Consider the following 23,138-nt stretch of genomic DNA (forward strand, 5'->3'; position numbering starts at 1 on the left):
GAAAAGCCCAAGGGCTGACATGGGACCCACCTGGGAGGTCCGCCGGTTCCCTCACGGGATGGGTGAGCGCAGATGCGCCCACAGCGGGCGTGGGGCTCCTGGTCTGGCTTCTGCGGCCCCCACAGCCCAGAGAGAGGGCGCTGGGGAGCAAAGCCGGCTGACTGAGGGTGGTAAGCGATGTTCTTTAGGTCTCCTGAGTAACTGTCATCAGAATTTCTTTTCTCTTTTTTCCTTTAGGATGGTCGTTTTCATATCTCAGGATAACTTTTATTTCCCAAATTATTTATAACCAGCCATATAGTAAAAGTGTGGGGGGGTTGGTATTGGAGATTGAACCCAGGGGCATTCGAACTCCAAAATATACCCCTAGCCCCCCTTTTTTGGTGGTGCTGGGGACTGAACCCAGGGGGGCATTCTACCTGTGAGCTACACTCCCAGCTCATCTTTTTTATTCTTTCTTTCTTTCTTTTTTTTTTTTTTTTGGTGGTACTGGGGTTCCTGGAAACCCTTCTACCTCCGGGCTACACTCCCAGACCTATTTTATACTTTTTTTATTTTTGGAAACAGGGTCTTACTTAAGCCAGCGCGGCTGTCTTGGAACCTGCGTGATCCTCCTGTCCCCGCCTCCCAAGCTCAGGGATTAAAAGTGTGCGCCACCATGCCTGGCTTATTCTTTATTTCTGAAACAGGATCTCACTAAATTGCAGAGGGCCTCTCTAAGTAGTTGAGGCTGGGGCCATGAACCCAGATCCCCCTGTCTCAGCCTCCTAAGTACTGGGATTACAAGTGTGGGCCACAATGCCCAGCTCCCCCCGCCCTATTTTATTTTATTATTATTATTATTATTATTATTATTATTATTTATTTATTTTTTTTGGTGGTGCTGGGGTTCCCGGAAGCCCTTCTACCTCTGGGCTACACTCCCAGACCTATTTTTACATTTTTTCATTTGGAAACAGGGTCTCCTAAGCCAGTGCGCGCGGCTGGCTTCGAACCTGTGCGATCCTCCTGTCTCTGCCTCCCAAGCGTGGGGATTACAAGCGTGCGCCACCACGCCCGGCCGACGCCCTATTTTATTTTATTTTATTTTATTTTATTTTAATTTTGGAAACCAGGTCTCACTAAATTGCTAACGGCCTTGCTAAGCTGCTGAGGCTAGTACGAACCTACCATACTCCTGTCTCAGACTTCTAAGTGCTGGGATTACAGGTGTGCACCACCATGCCTGGCTTTTTTTTTTTTTTTTTTTTTTTGGTGGTACTGGGGTTCCTGGAAGCCCTTCTACCTCCGGGCTACACTCCCAGACCTCTTTTTACATTTTTATATTTGGAAACAGGGTCTCCTAAGCCAGTGCGGCTGGCTTCGAACCTGCGCGATCCTCCTGTCTCTGCCTCCCAAGCGCGGGGATTACAAGCGTGCGCCACCACGCCCGGCTACATGCCTGGCTTTTTAAATTTATTTTTATTTTTATTTTTGTTGTACTGGGGATTGAACCCGGAGGCATTTTACCTTCGAGCTACTCTCCTAGCCTGATTTTATTTCTTATTTGAAAACAGGCTCTCGCTAGGTTGATGAGAGTCTTACTGCTTGCTGAGGCTGGCCTTGCACCTTCAATCCTCCTGTCTCAGCCTCCCCAACACTGGGATTACCAGCGTGCGCCCCCGTGCCCGGCTTGTACCCCATCTTTTGAAGCCATGCAGCCTGTGGTAGTGTGTTAGAAACGCAGTCTCGGCCGGGCCCCAACCCCAGACTCCGCCTCCTAGCACGAGCCCCAGGTGAGGGGCGTGCACTTGAAGGTATGAGTGGGTGCCTTCAAGCACAGTATGACTGAGACACGATCCCAAATTAAAGACGTCTAAGATTTTGGAGTAATAGGAGTCGTATATCCTAGTCAAGAGAAGCAAAAAAGCATTTTTTATTGCACATATTTCTTGTATATACATATGTCCCCTCTTTATATATTTACGTATTTACCTCTGTATACACACATACATGGTACTGTATGTATCTATACAAATACACACTATATATCCATATTTATCGATTGATCTATATATCTACATATATATTCATATATATATATATTCATATATATATATATACCCCTATATATATAGGGGTATATATATATAGGGGTATATATATAGGGGTATATATATATATATATAGCATATATATACACACACACACACACACACATAAATACGGTACTAGGAATTGAACCCAGGGGCTCTCTATCTCTGTGCCCTTTTTTATTCTTTTCTTTGGAAACTACTGGGGTCACGGGCATGCACAACCATACCAGGCTTTTCTTTATATTCTTTTTAACTTGTTGTTTTAAGCTGAGCGCCAGATGTTAGTGATGATAATGAAGGCTCACTGTGTACTTACTCTGTGCCAGACCCTGTTTTATTATTTTATTTATTTATTTATTTATTTATTTATTTTGTTACTTTTTGTGATACTGAGGATAGAAACCAGGGGCATTCTACCCCTGAGCTGCACCTCACCCCCCCCCCTTTTTTTTGCGGTGCTGGGGATGGAATCCAGGGTCATTGTGCCTCTGAGCTACACCCCCAGCCCTAGTTTTTATTCTTTATTTTGAAACAGGGTCTCACTGAGTTGCGAAGGGCCTCACTAAGTGGCTGAGGCTGTCCTCGTATCATGATCCTCCTGTCTCACCTTCCCAAATGCTGGGATTATTAGCGTGCGCCACCACGCCCAGCCCCCGCCCCTATTTTTTTATTCCTTATTTTTAAACAGGATCTCACTGAGTTGTGGAGGGTCTCACAAAGTAGCTGAGGCTGGCTGTGAACCTGCGATCCTCCTGTCTCAGCCTCTCAAGAGCTGGGATTGCAAACGTGTACCACTACAGCAGGCTCCAGGTCCTGGCTTATGGACTTTGCAGATTTGTGTACCAAATCCTTAAAACAGCCATATTATAGCGTCCACTTCAGAAGTGGAACAACTCGCCTCGGGTCACACGGCCAGAAGGTGCTTCCAACCCGTGTAGAATGGCCTTAGAGCTCTCTGCTCTTAACCAGGATGCTGGCCAGCTCTGCCCAAAGTGGGGCCCCAGCCAGCAGCGTCGGCATTTCCCAGGAGCGTGTTGGAAATATCCACTCTTGAGTCGGGCATAATGATGCACGTCTGTGATCTTCTTACTTGGGAAGCTGAGACCGGAAGGTCACAGGTTTGAGGCCCAGCCTCGGCAACTTAGACCCTCAAGAAACTTAGAGAGAAGACCCTGTTTCAAGATAAAATAGGGCCTGAGGTATAGTGTAGTTCAGAGATAGAACGCCCCTGGGTTCAATCCCCATTACAAAAAAAAAAAAAAAAAATAGGAAGAAGAAGGAGAAAAAAATAAACACACACTGTGGTTTCACCTCAGACCTGCTGCAGCAGAACCCTGGGGTGGCCCAGCAATTTGCACTTGAACCCGGCCTGTGGTTGAGGTCCTGCTCATTGATCCATGCTGGCCTTTGCCATTTTATGAGCATTACATTCTCTTCCCCCCCTCGTTAGGTCCCACCCAGTGTCCCCTTCTGCTGGTCAGCCGTCCTGTAGGTAATGGGGTGACAGTATCTTCAGGGCGGTTACCTCCAAAGAAAAACCCTTTCTTGCTGCGAAGCCGCGTTTCCTGTGGATGGTAAAACCCACTTACGTTTGTGGTTTGCTGCTGTCTGTGTGCAGCCCGGGACCATTGCAACTTGGAGGGTTCAAGTTGATGGTCAGTTTTGCTGGGAGCCTGTGGCGCGTCCCAGAGCAAGCCCCGCGGACCCTGTTTGGGTTGCAGTTGTACCATGCTGTCTTGAGTTCACGGGAAGCAGGTCCACATGTGCAGGAGGACTGCTCTGTGAGCAGAAGCTCGTGCAGGGCCCTGGCTTCCGAACTGGCTTTCAAATTTTTGTGTGTATGTATGAGGGGAGTGGGTACTGGGGGTTGAACCCAGAGACATCCTACCTCTGAGCTACACCCCCAGCCCTGTTTTTGTTATTTTGTTATTTTTATTTATTTTGTGGTACTGGGGGTGGAACCCAGGAGCTTTCTATCCCCAGGGTACACTCCCAGACATATTTCATATTTTATTTGGAAACAGGGTCTCACTAAGTTGCCGAGAGCCTCAATAAGTAGCTGAGGCTGGCTTCGAACCTGCACGATCCTCCTGTCTCAGCCTCCCAAGTGCGGGGATTGCAAGCGTGCGCTACCACGCCTGGCTTTTTTTTTTTTTTAATTGTTATTATTTTGAAACAAGGTCTCCCTAAGTTGCAGAGGGCCTCATGAAGTGGCTGAGTCTGTCTCGGACTTGGGATTCCCCCTGTCTCAGCCTCCCATGTACTAGGATTACAGGCATACACTACCGTGCCTGTCTCTGGGCTGGTCCTCTACCCTGTCAACCTGTCTAAACCAAGAGCTTTTGTTTAACAACTGAAGAGCAAACTTAGCATCTGATTTTCTCTGATAGTTACGGGTACTTTCCCGGTCACCTTGTAGGCTGCCCGGCACTTCCTGACGTCAGATGTTTAATCTTCAGGACGGACACTGAAGTAAATATTATCCCTGTTTTGCAATCAAAACACCAGAGGCCCAGCTAGGTTGGCCTCGTCCAGGGTACCCCAGCTGTAAACTCCGAGCAGGGCCTGGCCTGCCTTGGGGAGCCTCCTTCTACACACCCAGGCTCCTCTAAGACCTCCCTCCCTAAAAGTTCATTTAATCCTGTCCTGCCAGGCGGGTGCTCCCTGTCAATAAAGGCTGGGCTCTTACTGCACGTCCTGGGAGAGGGCTTCTGCACGCTGTCATCTGGTCCCTAGAAAGTCGCACCGGAGCACAGCACAGCCCGCCTGGAGGAGGCTTTGTGTGCCTCCCAGGGCCCTCTCCTGGCTGAGCTGGGCAGGCTGAGCTGGGCCTGAGCAGCGGCGGTGGGTTAGGAAAACCCCAGGCAGGCCCGCGGATGCAGAGCCGAGCCTACGCCCCGTCCTATGGATGCGCAGCCCTTCTGTGGAGAAGCCTGGGGTCCTGAGACTTCCCACTTGGGCTCTTCTGAGGCTGTTACACAGCTGCAGAGTGAGTTGCTGGTGTCTTGCCAGGAGTCCTGTGGGATTGCTCAGGAGAAGGGACAATTTGAGAGGAACGTGTGTGTGCGTGGGGGAGGTTGTGCTGGGAGGATCGCTCAGTGGTAGAGCTCTTCCCTGGCATGCATGAAGCCCTGGGTTTGAGCCCCAACACCACACACACACACACACACACACACACACACACACACACACCGTCATGGGAGCCCCAATGGAGCCTGTGGCGTGCCCTGTGTCCAGCGGTGGCATCTGCTAGAGGTGGCGCCTCCGATTGGTCCAGGGAGAAGCTTTGCGCAGCTCTAGGGGGTGCTGCCGGCTGCAGGGGGTGGGGAGCACTTGGTGCGCTGGCCCCAGAGCTGGGGTCCTGGCTCTGGCCCCGCCAGGCTGTGGAGTGGGGCCCGGGACCTGGCATCTTGTTAATACTGCGTTCCCGCGGGGTCCTGCGTGAGGAGGGCTCCGGCCTGGCGTAGGAGTCCCAGCCCAGTGCATCACCGTGGTTTTGGGCTCCTGGTCCGCTCTCGGGGCTTGGTTCTCGGTGTCCCTGGCTACCCAACGCAGGTCTCCTGGAGTCGGGGGGCTCTCGGTGTGGTTCTGCTGAGTAGGAGGACCAGTTCTTGGTGTGGTTCTGCTGAGTAGGGGGACCAGCGTCACCTCGAGGCCGATGTGGGGCCGAGTTCCGTCCTCATCTCTGTGTTTAGGCTCTTGGCCTACTCCACATGGTACGGCTTGGGGTCAGGCAGGCCCTCCCAGGGTAGCTCTGCAGCAGCCTTGGCCGGGGCAGGCGCCTGCGATGGAGCAGGTGTGGAGCTTTCCCCACGGGCTGGATGTGAACCAGAAAGGAGATGGGGCACACGGAGCACTTAGCACAGCACCCAGGAGAGTGCTCGGGGCAAAGCAACTGGTTACCGTCTTCTTCCTTCTCATTCCTTTTTTTTTTTTTTTTTTTTTTTTTTGTGGGGCTGGGAATTGAACTCAGGGGCATTCTATCTTCAAGCTACACCAACAGCCCTATAGTTTTTTCTTTTTATTTGGAAACAGGGTCTTACTAAGTTGCTGAGAGCCTCTCTAAGTTGCTGGGTCTGTCCTGAAACCCTCAGTCCTCCGTCTCGGCCTCCTAAGCAGTGGGATCGCAGACCTGTGGCACCAGGCCCGGCGTGGTTATCACCTTGTTAAATGTCGCAGTGATAATGGCCACCATAGGTACACTGGGTGTTCCAGTCTGGGCAGGTGGACTAGTACAGCACCCAGCAAGGCCGGTTGAAGTCCACAGGTGCATCCTGCCCGTCCTTGGACGAGCTCCTTGGCCTTTCCCTCGGTTGTGTTAAATGTGGTCATGTTTGTGTTGTGGGCTGTTGTTGCTTTCAGTGAAATAGCACTTGTAAAATGCCCAGGTAGTTGGGTGCGGTGGTTCACGCCCACAATCACAGTACACTGGGAGGCCGAGACAGGGGAGTCCTAGGTTCAGGGTCAGCCTCAGCAACTTAGTGAGACCCTGTTTCAACATAATAATGATAATCATAAGCCAGGCGTGGCAGCACAGGCTTGGAATCCCAGCATTCAGGAGGCTGAGACTAGAGGATCGTGGTTCTTGACCAGCCTCAGCTACTTAGCAAGGCCCTTTGCAACTCAGTGAGACCCTGTTTCAAAATAAAGAATAGAAAATAAGGCTGGGGGTATAGCTTGAAGGGAGAATGCCCCTGGGTTCTACCCCCAGTAACACACACACACACACACACACACACACACACACACACACACACACACACGGGGTGGAGCCTGAAAGTAGAACACCCATGGGAATCCCCAGTACCAAACAAATAAGTAAAAAAAGGTCTAGGGAGGTAATTCAGTAGTAGAACACCTTGAGTTTAATTCCTAGTACAAAAAAAAAAAAGCCCAGAGTTGCAATTGGCATGACGTAGATACTCAGGGATAATAATTTCATTTATTCTTCTCTGCTTTTTTGTGGGGAGGAGGTTTCTGGGGGCTGAACCCAGGGGCATTCTACCTCTGAAGCACACCCCTTTATTTATTTATTTACTTATTTTTGTTGTTACTGTTGGTACTGGGGTTCCTGGAAACCCTTCTACCTCCGGGCTACACTCCCAGACCCATTTTATATTTTTATTTGGAAACAGGGTCTCTTAAGCCAGCGCGGCTGGCTTCGAACCTGTGCGATCCTACCATCTCTGCCTCCCAAGCGCAGGGATTATAAGCGTGCGCCACCACACCCGGCTCCCTTTTTATTTTGAACTAGGGTCTCGCTGGGTTGCTAAGGATCTTGTTAAGTTGCTGATACTGACCGCGAACCTGAGATCCTCCTGTCTCCGCCTCCCAAGTGCTGGGACTGCAGCTTTCTCTGCGTCTTAAACAACTTGTGTTGGTACCTGCTCCAGGTGAGCAAAAAGAGCCAGGAAAGCAGTCACAACTTGGGTGGACAACACGCTGGACCCTGTCCAGGTGACACCTGGCTCCCTCTGTCCACTGCAGGGTTTGGACACCACACAGATGTGGGCAGTGGCCGTGTAGATGGCTGCGGGGCAGAGCTGGCCTCTGGCGCCACTGCTGTCCCAGATGTTGTACAGGCCGAGGCGCCCGTGGTACAGGGAGGTGGGCATCCGTCTGCCTGCTGCTAAGACCTCAGGACCTCCCACAGCGCATCCTCCTTAGCCACCTTCTATCTTTGTCCCTAGCGGCACGTTGGACTTGACCTTGACCAGCCCTTCCCAGTGGCTTCTTTTTGCAGGAAACGTGGGTGCTGGGGAGGGGATGCAGCAGGATCCGCGTTCATCCTGGGGTGAGGAGCTGTTACGTTTCCACCCATCTCTGGCGTATTGGCAAGAGATGAGCTGTTTTTTCTTTGCAAGTAAAACAGATAGTCTCCTCTTTGGAGCGGTCAGCGGTGTGTCTGACCCAAGAGGAGGGTCTGTGCTGGTTTCTTAATGGACGATTTGCTATGAGACAGCTTTGGCGCCTGGCCCCACCACTGCGGCCCAGGCCGGGCTGAGTCAGGGGCTGAGGCAGTAAGAGAAGGTTTTATGTGGTTCGTGTTGTCATAGGGAAGCGGTTGGAATGCGGGGTGGCTTCAGTGGACTTGTTTGCATGTCTTTTGGTAATCTCAAATATCAAGGCATGATTTGCACACGATAAAGTTTGCTCATCTTAACTGGGCGGCCCAGTGATTTTTAATAAATTTTCTGGGTTGTGCGGCCAGTGCTATAATTGGATTTAGAATTTTGTGTTGCCTCCCCGTATTTCCCAGTCCTCTTTACAGTTAACCCCCATTCCTACCCTCAGTTCTCGACGAGCAGGAATCTACCTTCTATCTGTACAAATGAAGTCAACCAAGTGATATGTGATGTTCTCACGTCTGGCTTCTGCCGAGCACGAGGATTCTGAGGTTCATTCGTGCTGTAGCCCATCAGCACTGCATCCTTTTTTATGGCCGTGTAGCATTCTACTGAATGGACGTACCATTGTTCATTTGTTCACCAGTCACTGGACCCTTATTTTCACTTTTTATGATTGCTGCTGCAAGTGCTAATGTACAAAGTTGTATATGTTTTTATTTCTCTCGGGCAGATGCTCCAGAGGTGCTAAGACGTATTTACAACCTTCGGCAGTCAGTCTAGCCTCTCAGAGCCTCCGTTTCCCTGCTGTGAAGGGTGGGGGTAGATGTTTAGCGCCCTCAGCCCTGGGTCTGTCTGGCAGAGAGGAGTGGGGGTGCTGCTGCAGGCTGAGTCCAACAGCCATTCGAGGATACTCGCCTCGTCCCCATCAGAAGTGCTTTGCCAAACCAGCCTGGTGTATTTTGCAAAAGTGGGCGGCAGAGCTGAGACTCGGCGAGGCTGTCTGCAATACAGAAGCGCTGTCTTCTCTCCGGGCCATGGGAAGAACGGGAATTCCCAGATGGAGAAGTAGGAGAGAGACAGAAGGAAGTAGCAGGCGTGGGTGCCAGGCCTGACACCCGAGGGTGGCATCGTGGGGCGTGGCGGAGCCTATAAGGAGGTGGAAAGGTGGGCCAGGCCAGCTGAGGACGGCCCCAGTGTCCCTTGTCGAGGCGGCTTCTCCCCGGAAGTGGCAGAGCCAGGGGAATATCTAAAGCAGAACGGGGACTAGTTAAATTCAAAGACACGTAGACAAAGCATTAAAGGACACTGGTGTTGTAACGCCCAGGGACAAGGCGTGCATGGTGACTCATTGGGAATTATGGGAGGCTTCTCAGCTGGGGCTCTCGGGCTCTGAACCTGCACCCGCCACCCTGTGAGACGGACAGACAGTAGTAAGTTTACTTCCTGGAGGACCAAGGGCTGCACAAGGAAGCTTTGTCATCCAGATAACTACGGCCACTGGCCGAAGCCAGAGAGGATGAAGCCACAGGCGTGTGAGCCTTTAAAAAAAGAAAAAGGAAAAATGGGAATTGAACCCCAGGGACATTCTACCTCCAAGCTACACCTCCACCCCTGACATTTTGAAACAAGTGAAACAAGGTCTGGCTAAGTTTCTAAGGGTCTCACCAAGTTGTCCAGGCTGGCCTTGAACCTGTCTTCTTCCTGTCTCAACCTCCCAGGGACTGGAGACTATTTATTTTCTGACACCCAGTTATCAGCTGTCTCAACTGCGCATATCAGAAATCTAAGGGCATATGGATGTTTTGAAGTTCACCCATAGTTTTGTAATCCGTTCATTTGTTGGTGGACACCTAGGTTGGTTCTGTAATTTGGCTATTGTGAGTTGTGCTGCTATAAACAGATGTGCGTGCATCGCTATAATAATCTGATTTCAGTCCCCTTGGAAGATACCCAGGAGTAGTTATAGTGGATCCGTTCTCAGTTTTCTGAGGACTCTCCGCACTGATATCCATAGCAGCTGTACTAATGTGCAACCGTTCCAACATTGTAGAAGAGTTCCCATTTCCCCACATCCTCGCCAGCATTTATTGTTATTTGAATTCTTTATTTAATTTATTTATTTTTTTTGCGGTACTGGGGATGGAATCCAAGGGCATTCTACCTCCGAGCTACACCTCCAGCTCTATTTTTATTCTTTATTTCGAAACAGAGTCTCACTGAGTTGCAAAGGGCTCAGTAAGTAGTAGCTGAGGTTGTCCGCAAACTGCGATCCTCCTCTCAGCCTCCCTAATGCTGGGATGACAAGCGTGTGCCACCATCCCCAGCTTTTGTTTGAATTCTTGATGATGGCCATACTCAGCAAAAAAGAAAAACAAAATGATGTCATTTTCAGGAAAATGGATGGACCCGGAGAACATTATGTTAAGTGAGATTAGCCAGCCACAGAAAGAGAGGGCTCATATGTTTTCTCTCAGATGTGGAAGCTACAGAGTAATCGGGACACAGGAGGCACCGTAGGTAATGGAGGAGAGCCCTAGTGGAGCAGCGGAGGTTTCGAAAAGAGTGGTGGTGGCAGGGGAGGGAGAGTTAACGAAGGAGCCACTTCTACGTATGTTATATGCAAGTGAGGAATTAGCAATGCCAATCTCAAGATCATGTATGGGCAGGAGATGGGGTGGAGAGGGGGTCAGGGGATGCTCACCAAGCGCTGTGTGCGTGTATATCCCTAGCACTCTGAACTACGTTATGATTGGTGGGACTACAGTGCACCAATAAAATTATATTTAAAGAAAAGAGGAAGTTTATCCAATGCATTTTTATAATAAAAATTATATATAACCTCATTAAAAATGATGCTAAGGTGCAAATGAGAGAAAGAAAAATTACTGAGACGAGGATAAAAGCTGGGTTCTAAAAAAGGTTGAGGGCCAGGCGTGGTGGCGCAAGCTTGTAATCCCAGCGCTTAGGAGGCTGAGACAGGAGGATCGCACAGGTTCGAAGCCAGCCTCAGCTACTTAGTGAGGCTCTCAGCAACTTAGTGAGACCCTGTTTCCAAATAAAATATAAAATAGGTCTGGGAGTAGAGCCTGGAGGTAGAAAAGCCTCTGGGTTCCACTCCCAGTATCATATGCACACACACACAAAAGGTTGAAAAATCCTGTTGTACTTAAATAAATGACCCATAAGAACACCAGTAGCCCAGAATGTACTTGTAATGGCCCATCAGGAGTATCTTCTCTCTAGTTACGGATATTGGCTGCTTGGTCTTTAAATTGTAAGCAAACAGTGTCTTCCTGAGGATTAGAGGTGTTTTTATTTTTACACACACACATATGCACACACACACATATATATATATATATATATATATATATATATATATATACATGTGAATTATTCGTATATTTATTCTCTCCAAAAATATGTATCAATGTGTAATGCTGAAAGGAATGGGAGAAATATCATCAGAATGAGGTTGAGAAGTGAGGAGCCGGGTGTGGTGGCTCACGCCTGTAATCTCGGTACTTGGAAGGCTGAGATGGGAGGATCACCGCTTCAAAGCCAGCCTCAGCGATTTAGCAAGAGCCTCGGCAATCTAGTGAGACCCCGTTTCAAAACAAAACAGAACAAAACTGAAGGGCTAGGGGGAGAGCTCGGAGGTAGAATAGCTCCGGGTTCAATCCCCAATATCACGTTAAAAAAAAATTAGTGTTGAGAGCTATTTGTTCATTCCACCAAAAAAAACTTGAGTGAGGTCTTCCAGCTCTAATTTCTTAAATACCACCAATAAGACGGAAATGCCCAGGGAGCTCAGGAAGCCTGTTAAAATGGCGCCTGACACGAAGATGCAGTTTCCCTTTGGAAAACTCTCCAGTCAGTGGTTTTCCATTGTTCCAGACAGAGTCCAGGCTTTCCAAGGGGCTCGCTAGCCTTGAGTCCCCAGATCCCGCCCTGGTTCCTGGGCGTCCCAGGAGGGCAGGCGTCCACCTCCCTGGGCTCGGCCCTGGTGCATGACAGCGATGCTGTTGGGTGTTAGTTCCCTGGTACTAGCGATTTGATAAGTGGATTTGTCTATCTATCCGCCCATCCTAGTCAGGTTACAGTTAACTTCTTTTTCTAGGATTCGGAGCTGCATTTTCTTGTATGACGTTACTAGAGGGCTTTACGGCTGCTCCTTTGTTTTTTCTGGACCATTTTGGGTGGAAGTGAATTTATTTGCTGGCTCTTCCTGGGTCGGACACAGAGCTTCTACCGGCAAGCCTATTCCTGCAGGGAGTGAAACCTGGCCTCCGCCACTGTGGATTCAGTGTCTAGAGAGCTGGTACTTAGAATGCGCAGCCTGCACTTATCTCACAGCTGGCTTGTCGTGTTCTCACCCTCGCCAGTCTCCCCACGTCCCCTCATTTCTTGGAAGAAGAAAGCCAAGGCCCAGCCACGAGGGCCCTCTCCTGCGAAACCTGAGCCTCGCAGGTCAAGCGCCTCCCTCCCCACACCGCAAATGCCTTGATGATGTCCATGGTGTTCTTGAGGCAGAGCCACCTGGCCTGGACCAGTCCCCTCCGAGCCCGGGCCCTTCCCATTGGGCTCTTGAAGCTCCTCAGTGTCTCGTCCCTGGAGTCACGCTGTGATAACGCCTGCCCTGCAGGTCGCTGTGAAGATTCAGGGAGAAGGAATATTAAATCCCGAGACGTACATGGGGGCCCCAGAGAGGTTGGCTCCGGCCTTCGCTGGGCATCTCTTCTTCTGTGTGGCTTGCTAGCTGGTGACATGGGGCTGGTTATTTATCTTCCTTGGGCCTTGGTTTCCCATTGCAGATTGGTGTTAGTGTAAGCGTCTACCCCATAGCCGTACTCTGCGAGGATTAGAAGAGATAGCTCGCAGAGAGGCTGGGAACCTCCCGGCCATAGAGAGTGTGATGGGTGACCAGAGAATCCCCCAGCCGATCGATCACAATAATAACATAACAACAATAATGATGATAATAATAATAATGCACTATAACTTCACACGGCACCCCCAAAAGACGCTCACTTATTATCTGCCAATTTAAAAAAAAGGTCTGTTGGCTCTAGTATTGACCTCTTTTAAAAGTAAGCTCAGAGGGTAACCCAGGACCTTGTATATTTTCTGAAAAATCTTTTAAGTATTTTCCCCCTCATCAGTGCATGATAACTATAGGGTTTTTTTTAAAAGCACACACAAAAAAAATTAAAACTTGTCATTCTATTCAAATGTCAGTGCTTTTTGTGGCTATCTTTAATTTTTTTTCTGTGTACTGTAAGTTTATACATTTCTCTTTTTATCTCAAATTTAGATAATATGTATTTGTGTGTGTGTGTGTGTGTGTGTGTGTGTGTTTGTGTGTTACTGGAGATGGAACCCCTTCTACCTCCAGGCTATACCCCAGACCAATTTTTTTTTTTTTAATTTGGAAACAGGATCTCACTAAGTAGCTGAGGCTGGCCTTGAACCTGTGATCTCAGCCTCCCAAATACTGGTATTACGGTTGTGTTCCACTACGCCCATCTGATAATACGTATTTGTGTGTGTGTGTGTGTGTGTGTGTGTGTGTGTGTGTGTGTGTGGTACTGAGGGTGGAACCCAGGGACTTTCTACCTCTGGGCTATACTCCCAGATCTATTTTATACTTTATTTGGAAACAGGGTCTCACTGAGTTGCTGAGAGCCTCACTAAGTAGCTGAGGCTGGCTTCGAACCCGTGCAATCCTCCTGTCTCAGCCTCCCAAGAGCTGGTATTACAAGCATGCACCACCACACCCATCTGATAATACGTACTTTTAAAAACATAACTGGAGTAGCTGTATACTTCCTTAGCTCGGAGTCAACAGTAGTTTTGTTCTGTCTGATTTGTGTTGATAGCTCAGTCCTGCGCCCTGAGCCCCATAGCTGTCCACGACGCCTGGGCTCTGCGGGGCACCCAGCCTCCTCTGACCACGAGCAAGGCCACGGGTTGCTGAGTTGATGCTGCAAAGGCTGCCGGCTTAGCTGTGCATTTTATTGGGTTCAATTATTAAGGAATCTTAAAGCTTTGTGACGTTGGCGTTTCAAGCCCTGCAGTGATGATTACGTGAACTTGTACTGGGCAAAGATTGTGTAGAACTCTCTGTGCACCTGCTCAGACCCACGAGCACAGAGGAGCAGAAGTAAAACTCGGGAAAGCTGGGCAGGATCCATGGATTAAACCCACCTCACTCTTCTAGTTGTGACATTATATAGTAATGTTGCCGAGCCAGGCATGATGTACACGCCTGTAATCCCAGTACTTGGGAGACTGAGACAAGAGGATTACAGGTTCAAGGCCAGCCTCAGCAAGCGAGACCCTCGTTAACCTAGTGAGACCCTGTTTCCAAATAAGAAGTAAAATTGGGCTGGGGTAGCTCAAAGGTGGAATGCCTCTGGGTTCAATCCCTAGTACCATACACACAGAAAAACAATAATTTTGCAGAAGGTGAACCATTAAGGGATACTGAGGCAAGGGTGTATGGCAGCCCTCTGTAATATTTCTTACAACTGCACATGACCGTGTACACGTGACTAAGTCTACAGAGTGCTAGAAGGATCAGGTTACAAACTTAGCTTCACAGATTTGAGCGCGAGCTCGGCTTCGCGCAACGCGAGAGAAGGAGCAGCTCGGGTCTTGTTCTCTTGCCGACCGTCACGGCTGTGCGGGAGGAAGACTAACTCCTGGCGGCGACGCAGGGACCTTCCCGGAAGGATTTCTTGCTATCTCAAGCTGATTAAACTATCCAGGGCAATTTGAACTAAACTCTTGTCTACATCAAATTAGATTCTCGTTTAAGCCCATCGTTGTAAATGTCCCTTGCCATTTCCTCTGAGGCAGGGGAAGGAGAGTGACCGGCAGCGAGCGTCCCTGCCGCAGGCAGCAGGGACCCTGCCATGGATGTGCTGGGCGCGGGGAGGGAGGCAGGGATCCAGCTCCTGGCTCCACAGCTCCGTACCGGTAGTTTTCAGATTTAGAATCAGATCTTAGGGCTCCTCCTTAAGCTAGAAAATCATTCCGACAGATCGGATTTTTCTGTGCTCATTCACCGGGGTGATCTCTACTTGCATTTACTAAAACATTTAGAGACCTATTGAATTCCAGTTGCAGTTCGACTTAGCCATACGCTTCAGTTCCCAAACGCGTTGCCGGGGCTCTTACTGAATGTGGGTCATTATGAAAGCTTCCACTCCAGACAGAATCATTCTCCAGGGCCTTCATCACAAAGCATTACTGAGAAGTTTGATTTTGCACCAAAGTGACAGATTTCAAAAAAAAAAAAGTGCACTTTCTCCCTGAATCCATTTGCATTCACTCCTTCCACACAGAATAAAGCCCGGGCTGCCTTCTGGGTGTGTGTGGAAGTGCAAATCAATTCCCTGCCGTTGATTTGAAATAAAACAACCCTGAGATTATTTTTGGCAGACGAAAGCCTTCTTTCCCTACGCGACCCTTTTCCCCAACAGGAGGACAAAGACACACAGTCCTCAGGCGATCCGTGAGCAGCCTCTTCTGGCTGCAGTAAATTGTATGTGTAATGAAATCACGCTGTGCGTGTGTGTGCATGTGTGTGTGTGCGTGCGTGTGCGCGTGTGTGTGCGTGTGTGTGTGTGTGTGTGTGTGTGTGTGTGTGTGTAGCAGCAGCAGCAGCAGCAGCAATGTTTTTGGTGCAGATCTGAGAAATCCATCACCCTAGAGTTCAGGCACAGAGCTAGCTGCACAGCCTTGGGATTAGGCCATTGCGGGAAGAGGGTTTTGTGCCTTTTTTTTTTTTTTTTTGGTATTAGGATGGAACCCAGGGACATTCCACCTCTGAGCAACACCCCCAGCCCTGTTTTTTATTCTTTATTTTGAAACAGGGTCTCACTGAGTTGCAAAGGGCCTCGCTAATTTTTAGGCTGTCCTCTAACTGCGATCCTCCTGTCTCCGCCGCCCAAATGCTGGGATTACAAGCGTGCCCACCACGCCCGGCTCTCCTGTGCCGTTTTGGAATGACCAGCTTAAGACTTTTGTTCAATTCTTATACCTACAGCTGCTTTTGGGAGCTCCTGATCTGTCCTGTGAGTCTGTACTGTCAGCGGGGTCTGGACCCTGCAGACCCCTCTGGCCCATCACACAGGTGGCTGCGCTACTGACCACTCCCTGTCCACTTTAATTTTCTGAGTTTGCTCGAGACAAGACCCCCCATCGGCTCCACTGCCTGGCTTCACCTTGGAATGATGCACACATACACCCCAAGGTCAAGGCTTCACGAGGATCGTTGCTACCCTTCCTCTCACAGATGTGGGACCAGGACATGGGGCCCATGACGGTGTGGGTCGAACCCCGCAAAACCAATGGCCCTTGGAGCCTGACCTGCAGACGGGGCTTCAGGGCCAGCATTGTGGCAGATGGGTTACTCGGCAGGTGTGTGGCGCCGGCAATCTCACTGTGTTTTCTGTTTCTTACAGTTTTATGTGCTGAAAGAGTTGGCCAGATGACTAAGACATACAATGACATAGACGCTGTCACTCGACTTCTTGAAGAGGTAAGTGTTCGGAGGAAGGAGAGAGAGGGGTTGATGACTGACCGTAACCGGTGCCGAGTAGCGTGTACCTTGCTGTCTGTTCCAGTGAGGATTCTCAGAGACTGAGCCCCCTCAGGGCATAATTCATCGGTTGTGTGTGTGTTTTTTTTTAAATAGGAGGCCTTCATCACTGCAATTTTGTGCAGGTATTTTAGGTTTTGAAAGGAGTGTGTTGGTAACACAAAATATGGCGGCATTTAAACACTTGTGAGAACACTCCGTTTTAGATCTAAGAGACCTTAAACTCTCTACTGACAACGTATCTTAGAGCTGTCCTCCAAATGTCAGGAAAATATATCACCATCCATGTCCTCCCAATGTATTTTAAGATTTTGCTTATACCAGGCTGGTGAAATATTACGCAGCGTCAGCAGGGAAAGAAGCAAAAGAAGCAAGTTAAGGCAACAGGAGAGCTGCTGGGGTCGGGCGGCGCTCGCGCTGTACACTGTGGTCCCTGCAGCCCCTTCTCGCCATCCGCTTGCGGTTGAAGGCTTCGGGAAACAGGAGTGTGCTGCGCGTGTCCACAGGCTGCGTGGGCCACAGCGGGCAGGGTCTTAGCAGGTATTTCCCGAGTAAATACCTTCACCATGGCTCCTTTGGCTCATGATCTCTGAGGGTCAGTCCGTAGTTGGCCAACTCTAAGACAGAAACATGGTGGCATCAGGGTGTGGCAGAGGAGAGCTGCTCAGCTCATGCTGGCACAGAGAGAGAGAGAGAGAGAGAGAGAGAGAGAGAGAGAGAGAGAGAGAGAGGGAGAGAGAGAGAGAGAGGAATAGAGAGGAATAGAGAGGAAGGAGGAGGAGAAGTGAAAGGAGAAGGCCAGGGACAGAGAGAGAGGGAGGGAGGGAGGGAGGGAGGGAGGAAGAGAGAGGAAGGAGGAGGAGAAGTGAAAGGAGAAGGCCAGGGACAGAGAGAGTCCTGAATGCCTTGTTCCCCGTGACCCACCTCTTTTATCCACGCCCACCTCTGAATTTAGCTGCATTACCTAACACATGAGGTTTGGGGGACATGAAGAACTTAAACCCTAACAGGTCCTGTGCCTATACATCAACGCCTTCCCCAGGAAGACAGGTGGATAATGTACAAGATAGAATCACCATTGCTATTCTCAGGCAGTGGGAGGACAAGGGTGAAATCCGGAGGGCCCTTGGCAGGAGTGGTGAGACCCAGGGCTTGGCAGGAGCATCGTTTCACCCTGAATGTACGTCTGCATCTTCTTCTGTGTTTCTCCTTTCTGCACTCTGGCATTCCTACACCTGCCTTGCTACACAGTCCTATCCTGTTCTCCTCAAGGAGAATCATGAACTGATCATCCGCATATAAGTGATGTCGGAGTATTTCTTTGCATGACCAGGCACTGGGGCAGGCAGTTGGGGGCACTGGACTTCTGCCCTCTGCTGCTGCTCCTAGTGGCCATCTTGGTAGATGGTGTTGGCTATGTGGCAGGCTGGCATTCTACCTCAAAGCTACACCCCTATCCCTATTTTTTTTAAAAAAATTGTGAAACAGGGTCTCATTAAGTTGCAGAGGGCCTCACAAGTTGCTGAGGCTGGCCTTGAACCTGTAATTCTCCTGTCTCCACCTCCCAAGTACTGGGATTACAAGTGTGCACCACCACACCTGGCTTTTATTTTTATTTTGAAACAGGATCTTGCTAAGTTACTGAGACTGTTCTCACCTTGAACCTGTGATCCTCCTATCTCTACCTCCCAAGTTCTGGGGTTACAGGTGTGCACCACCACACCTGGCTACCACTGACATTTTTAACCTTAGACATAGTAGAACTCTGATAAAATATCTGGCTCTTATTATGCTTTTTATTAGGGCAAAGCTGGGCTTAGAGCTGAGTGTTGTTCCAAATTCGTTTCTTTAATTCTACAGTAGCTCTCAGGAGTGGACACTGCTTTCTCCCTATTTTATAGCAAAGGGACCTGAATCTGAGGGGCACACACCAAAATTACCTCCAGCTTTCTGACCCTGGCCCTTAGCTACTCACGGGAACATTGCTAGTGGAGGTCATGTTTAGTCTTTGGCAATAGAGTTTGCAGATTGGCAGTGGGATGTTTTTACTTAAGAAATGTGACCCAGCTGCTGCCTCCCAAATGTCAGGAAAATATATCATGGGGCCTGGGTGTACACTGCGCAGGAAAATACACCATGGGGCCTGGGTGTACACTGCGCCCTAAGGTGGTCATTGCTGCTCTGGTGGTCACAGCTGCCTTGGTGTGGGCGCCTGCCCCCGGGTGGTCCCTGCTGTGGTCCTTGGCTGTGGGATGCCTGAAGCTGACTGTGCTAGGAGATGCCCCACAGGGGCTCAGCCCTTCTCTCTGCTGGAACAGATGACTGGAGCTTTTTATGCAGACACCAGGCATCGAGAATCTTCTCACCATTGATTTCCCAAATGTCACACACCATACAGAGGATGGTCTCATTTTTTTCAAAAATTGGACTGTTGGAAAGAATTCTCATCCGGGTAGTGTCTCCGTGTGTTTATCTGTCCTCTGTTGGTTTTTCTTGCAGGGTGGCGGTCTTGTGTGTGTCTCTGTGTCTTGGGCGTCCTACTTGGCTGTCGCCCTGATAAGAATCAGAGCAGAGTTTATTGCTTCTCTGTGGGACGGGCTGGTTCCTGGCTGAAGGCTGGCTGCCCCCGTCAGGCGGCGGCCACACTGGTTTTGCCTATGGGCTCAGGGTCTCACGCAGCATGCTGAAGCACGCCCTTGGTGTGTGGAGAGGCTGAGCTCCTGGTTGTAAGGGGAGGAGGATTCCGCCTTGCCTGCTGTTGCTGGGAATATACCTCCGGGCGAAGCTCCCCTCCTCCTCCAAGACAGAAGAGCAGCTCCCTGGCCCTTAGTCATGATTTTTATCCTAAAATTGGTGAATGGATGAGTCAGCGGCTGTGTGAGGGAGGCAGATCTCTTCGCCAGGGGATGTGCCAGCCAGTGCAGGTGCATGTTGAAGTAAAGAGCTGAGACCACATTGCAGTCCTTTTTTTTGGGGGGGGGGCAGTACTGGGGATGGAACCCAGGGGCCTTCTCTCTCTGAGGTACACCCCAGCCTTATTTTTTATTCTTTTTATTTTAAAACAGGGTCTCACTGATTTGCAAAGGGTCCCACTAAGTAGCTGAGGCTGTCCATGAACCGTGATCCTCCGGTCTCAGCCTCCCGAATGCTGGGATAACGAGCGTGTGCCACGATGCCCAGCTTAATGTTGCAGTCTTTAAAAGCAGAGTCTAGCCAGAAAGAGGGAGCAGGCTGAGTTAGTGAGCGCCCCCCGCCTCATTTTCAAGAGGTAAGGAGACCCATACCTTAAGCGGCTTATTTCCAAGGGCCTAAATTATTTGTTGTAATATTTTATTCTCATTGTGGTTTTAATTCAGCGGTCATTTTCTGTTTCCCCAAATTTTGAAATAGCCATTTGTCATATGTTGCCTGGTTGAAAAAAATAGGCATGTTTTTATTTTATTTTATTTTTTTGGTACTGGGGATTGAACCCAGTGGCACTCTCCCGTTTTATGTTTTAGCTTGAAACAGTCTTGCTTAGTTGTTGAAGGTCTTGCTAAGTTGCTGACGTTGGCCTTGAACATACGATCGTCCTGTCCCAGCCTCCAAATACTGGAATTATAAGTGTGTATCACTGCACCTGGTTCATTGCCGTCATCACCGTCCTCTTCTTCTTCCTATCCCCCCCCTTATCCTCCTCCTCCTCTTCTTCCTCTTCTTCTTCCTCCTCCTCTTCTCCCTTCTCCTCCTCTTTTTCCTCCTCCTCCTCCTCCTTCTTCTCCTTCTCACTTTTATTTTTCTCAGAAACACTCAGCCATCCTGGTGCCTTGGTAAAGGCAGAGAGGAAGGACTAGAACCACTACAATAGCATTGTAAACGTTTTATTTCAGCCATAATTCGCTTTACTGCAGCTTCTTCCTCTTTCCAGCAGAGAATGTTCTTTACAGCTTACTATCAAGATGAGCTGGCGGTTACTATCAAGATGAGCTGGCGGTGCTGAGCCGGTGCACACCGCCCTTGGCAGCCGGCGGGGCAGGAGGCTGGGCAGAGCTTGTGGTGTAACTGGGGCCGAGGCTTCCGTGTGGCGCCCACTGATAGCTGGCTTTCCTCCCCTGGCACCCATTCCTCTTGGTCTGTGGCCTGGCAGCCTTTCCTCACCCCGCAAGGGCTCTGCAGCCCCTCGCCCCTCGCCCCGGCCCGCTTCAGCATCCTAAGTTTTGCTTGACTCTGCAGTGGAATGCGCGTGTGAAGGTCAGGGCATGCCAAGCGCCTGGGCTCGCCGGCTCTGAGCGCGGGGATGGAACGGGGAGCGGGGAGCAAGCGGAGGGGCACTGATTAAGCACCTGCTGGACACTCCATCTCTGAGCTTATCCCAGCAGAGAAACTTGACAGACTTCAGTTAGATTGATGGAGACCTCGCTTCCTTCCGCAGGGACGGGGACCGGGTGCAGCGGGGCTGGCCGGCGGGCTTGTTCTGAGCGGGTCCCTGGATGCTCAGATTTCCCGCGGGTTTCCTCATGAGAGTCTTTGGCGTCTTTCCCTTCTGAGACATGACAGGTGCCGGGGCCAGAGAGGAGTTGAGCGCAGAGCCAAGCATCTCTGTGGGAAGGGCGGAGTCCCGTGTCCCATGACCCCATGGGGAGGCTCTTTCCACGTGGAGCGAGTTCCCAGGTAGCCAGGGAAGGATGGCGAAGCCTCAGGTGTAGGAAGGAGGGAGGCGAGGGTGTCCGAAGCTCACTCCGTGTGACGCCGGCTGGCTTTTTCGCACCGGCCTCCATGTGCGTCCTCCCAAGCTGCACGGGGACCTTGGGGGCTGAGCTTGTGTGACTCGGTGAAGTCAATGTGGCTAGGGCTCAGTCAATGAGCATGTTAGACGTTCGAAATAAAGAAGGCATATTCCTTTTATCACACAGCTGGGCGAGTCACAAAGCTAGATGTTTGCGAGGCTGTCTCAGCTGGCTGCCCCTGTGCTCCAGTTAAACAGAGGAGGAAATTGGGCCCCAGAGGATGTTCCAGCTGTTACACTCAGCTCAGCGCGAGGCGCTTTTCGTGGGAATAACCTTTTCGTGTGAACGCACTTTGGTATTTTCAATTCTGTGCTGTTGTTTTATTTACTATTTATTTATTTATTTATTTACACTACTGGGAATTGAACCCGGGGCTTATTCCATTTCCGAGCTACACCCTCAGCCCTTTTTTTTTTTTTTTTTTTTTTTTTTTTTGCGGTACTGGGGTGGAACCCAGGGCTTTCTACCTCCGGGCTATACTCCCAGATCTATTTTATATTTTATTTGGAAACAGGGTCTCACTAAGTTGCTGAGAGCCTCACTAAGTAGCTGAGGCTGGCTTCGAACCTGCGCGATCCTCCTGTCTCAGCCTCCCAAGTGTTGGGATTACAAGCGTGCGCCACCATGCCCGGCTCTCAGCCCTATTTTTAATTTTTCTTTTAAAACAAGATCTTGCCGGGTGTGGTGGCGCACGCTTGTAATCCCAGCATTTGGGAGGCTGAGACCAGAGGATCGTGGTTCGCGGACAGCCTCGGCTACTTAGTGAGGCCCTCTGCAACTTAGTGAGACCCTGTTTCAAAATAAAGAATAAAAAATGGGGCAGGGGGTATAGCTCAGAGGTCAAATGCCCTTGGGTTCCATCCCCAGACCCGCAAAAAAAATAAAAATAAAAATAAATAAAATAGGATCTCATTAAGTAGCTGAGGCTGGCTGTGAACCTTCAATCCTCCTGTCCCAGCCTCCCAAGTACTGGGATTATAAGCGTGCACCACCATGCTTGCTGTTTTTAATATAAAGCAAAATGCCAGTAACTTTTACTAGAATAATTTATCAACCCTTCTATGGGTTATGACCTGTGGCCTGGAAAAACTACAGTGTATTCAATCTGACCCTGGCGAAGCCCAAGGCATTTGCCGCGGGCCGTCCTAGTAGTGAACAGCCTTAGTTGAATCAGAACCTAGACTCCTCACCAACTTTTATCCTACCTCAAACCACATGTGTCTTTGCATTTTATTTTATTTTATTTTTGTGTACTAGGGATTGAACGCAGGGCATTCTACTTCCGAGCTACACCCCCAGTTCTATTTTAGTTTTACTTTCAAACGGGGCCTTGTTGAGTCTCACGACTTGCTGAGGCTGTCCTCGAACCTACAATCCTCCTGTGTCACCCCACCTGAAGGGGAGCAGATGCAAGCTGACACCGCCGCCTGGCTGGATCCCACAGCTCTAGCCAAGCCTGCATTGAGGGAAGGCGCTGACCACTGTCGGGCATCTATTTTCTGGAGGAAGCAGGGTGTGTTTCTGTGCCACACGGGACCTCCCTGCCGGCTACTAGACCAAGCTTTGGCAAAACTCTGTGTTCTAGATGTCCTCCCTCCTCCTCTTCCTCCTCCTCTTCCTCCTCCTCCTCCTCCTCCTCCTTCTTCTTCCTCTCTCTCTCTCTCTCTCTCTCTCTCTCTCTCTCTCGTGCTGGGGATTCAACTCAAGGGCATTCTACCTCCAAGCCATACCCTCAGCTCTATATTATTTTTTATTTTAATATTTATTTATTTGTTTGTTTGTTTATTTATTTATTTATTTATTTTCGGTACTGGGGATGGAACCCGGGCCATTCACCTCT

General features: G+C 49.8%; 1 protein-coding gene across 5 annotated transcripts in view; it reads left to right on the forward strand.

Moving 5' to 3' along the window:
- The window catches only part of TRAK1 (trafficking kinesin protein 1), a gene marked incomplete at both ends in the record, with an annotated part of 112,480 nt that overhangs the window by 51,362 nt on the left and 37,980 nt on the right, over positions 1–23,138 (forward strand). For all 5 annotated transcript variants that reach the window (XM_080715647.1, XM_080715648.1, XM_080715650.1 and 2 more), the window contains one exon: positions 16,396–16,472. In XM_080715647.1, coding sequence (XP_080571773.1) covers positions 16,396–16,472 — 77 coding nt within the window. The remainder of the gene's footprint in view (positions 1–16,395; positions 16,473–23,138) is intronic.

The sequence above is a fragment of the Muscardinus avellanarius genome (genome assembly GCF_963383645.1).
Source record: "Muscardinus avellanarius genome assembly, chromosome: 18".
Lineage (NCBI taxonomy): Eukaryota > Metazoa > Chordata > Mammalia > Rodentia > Gliridae > Muscardinus > Muscardinus avellanarius.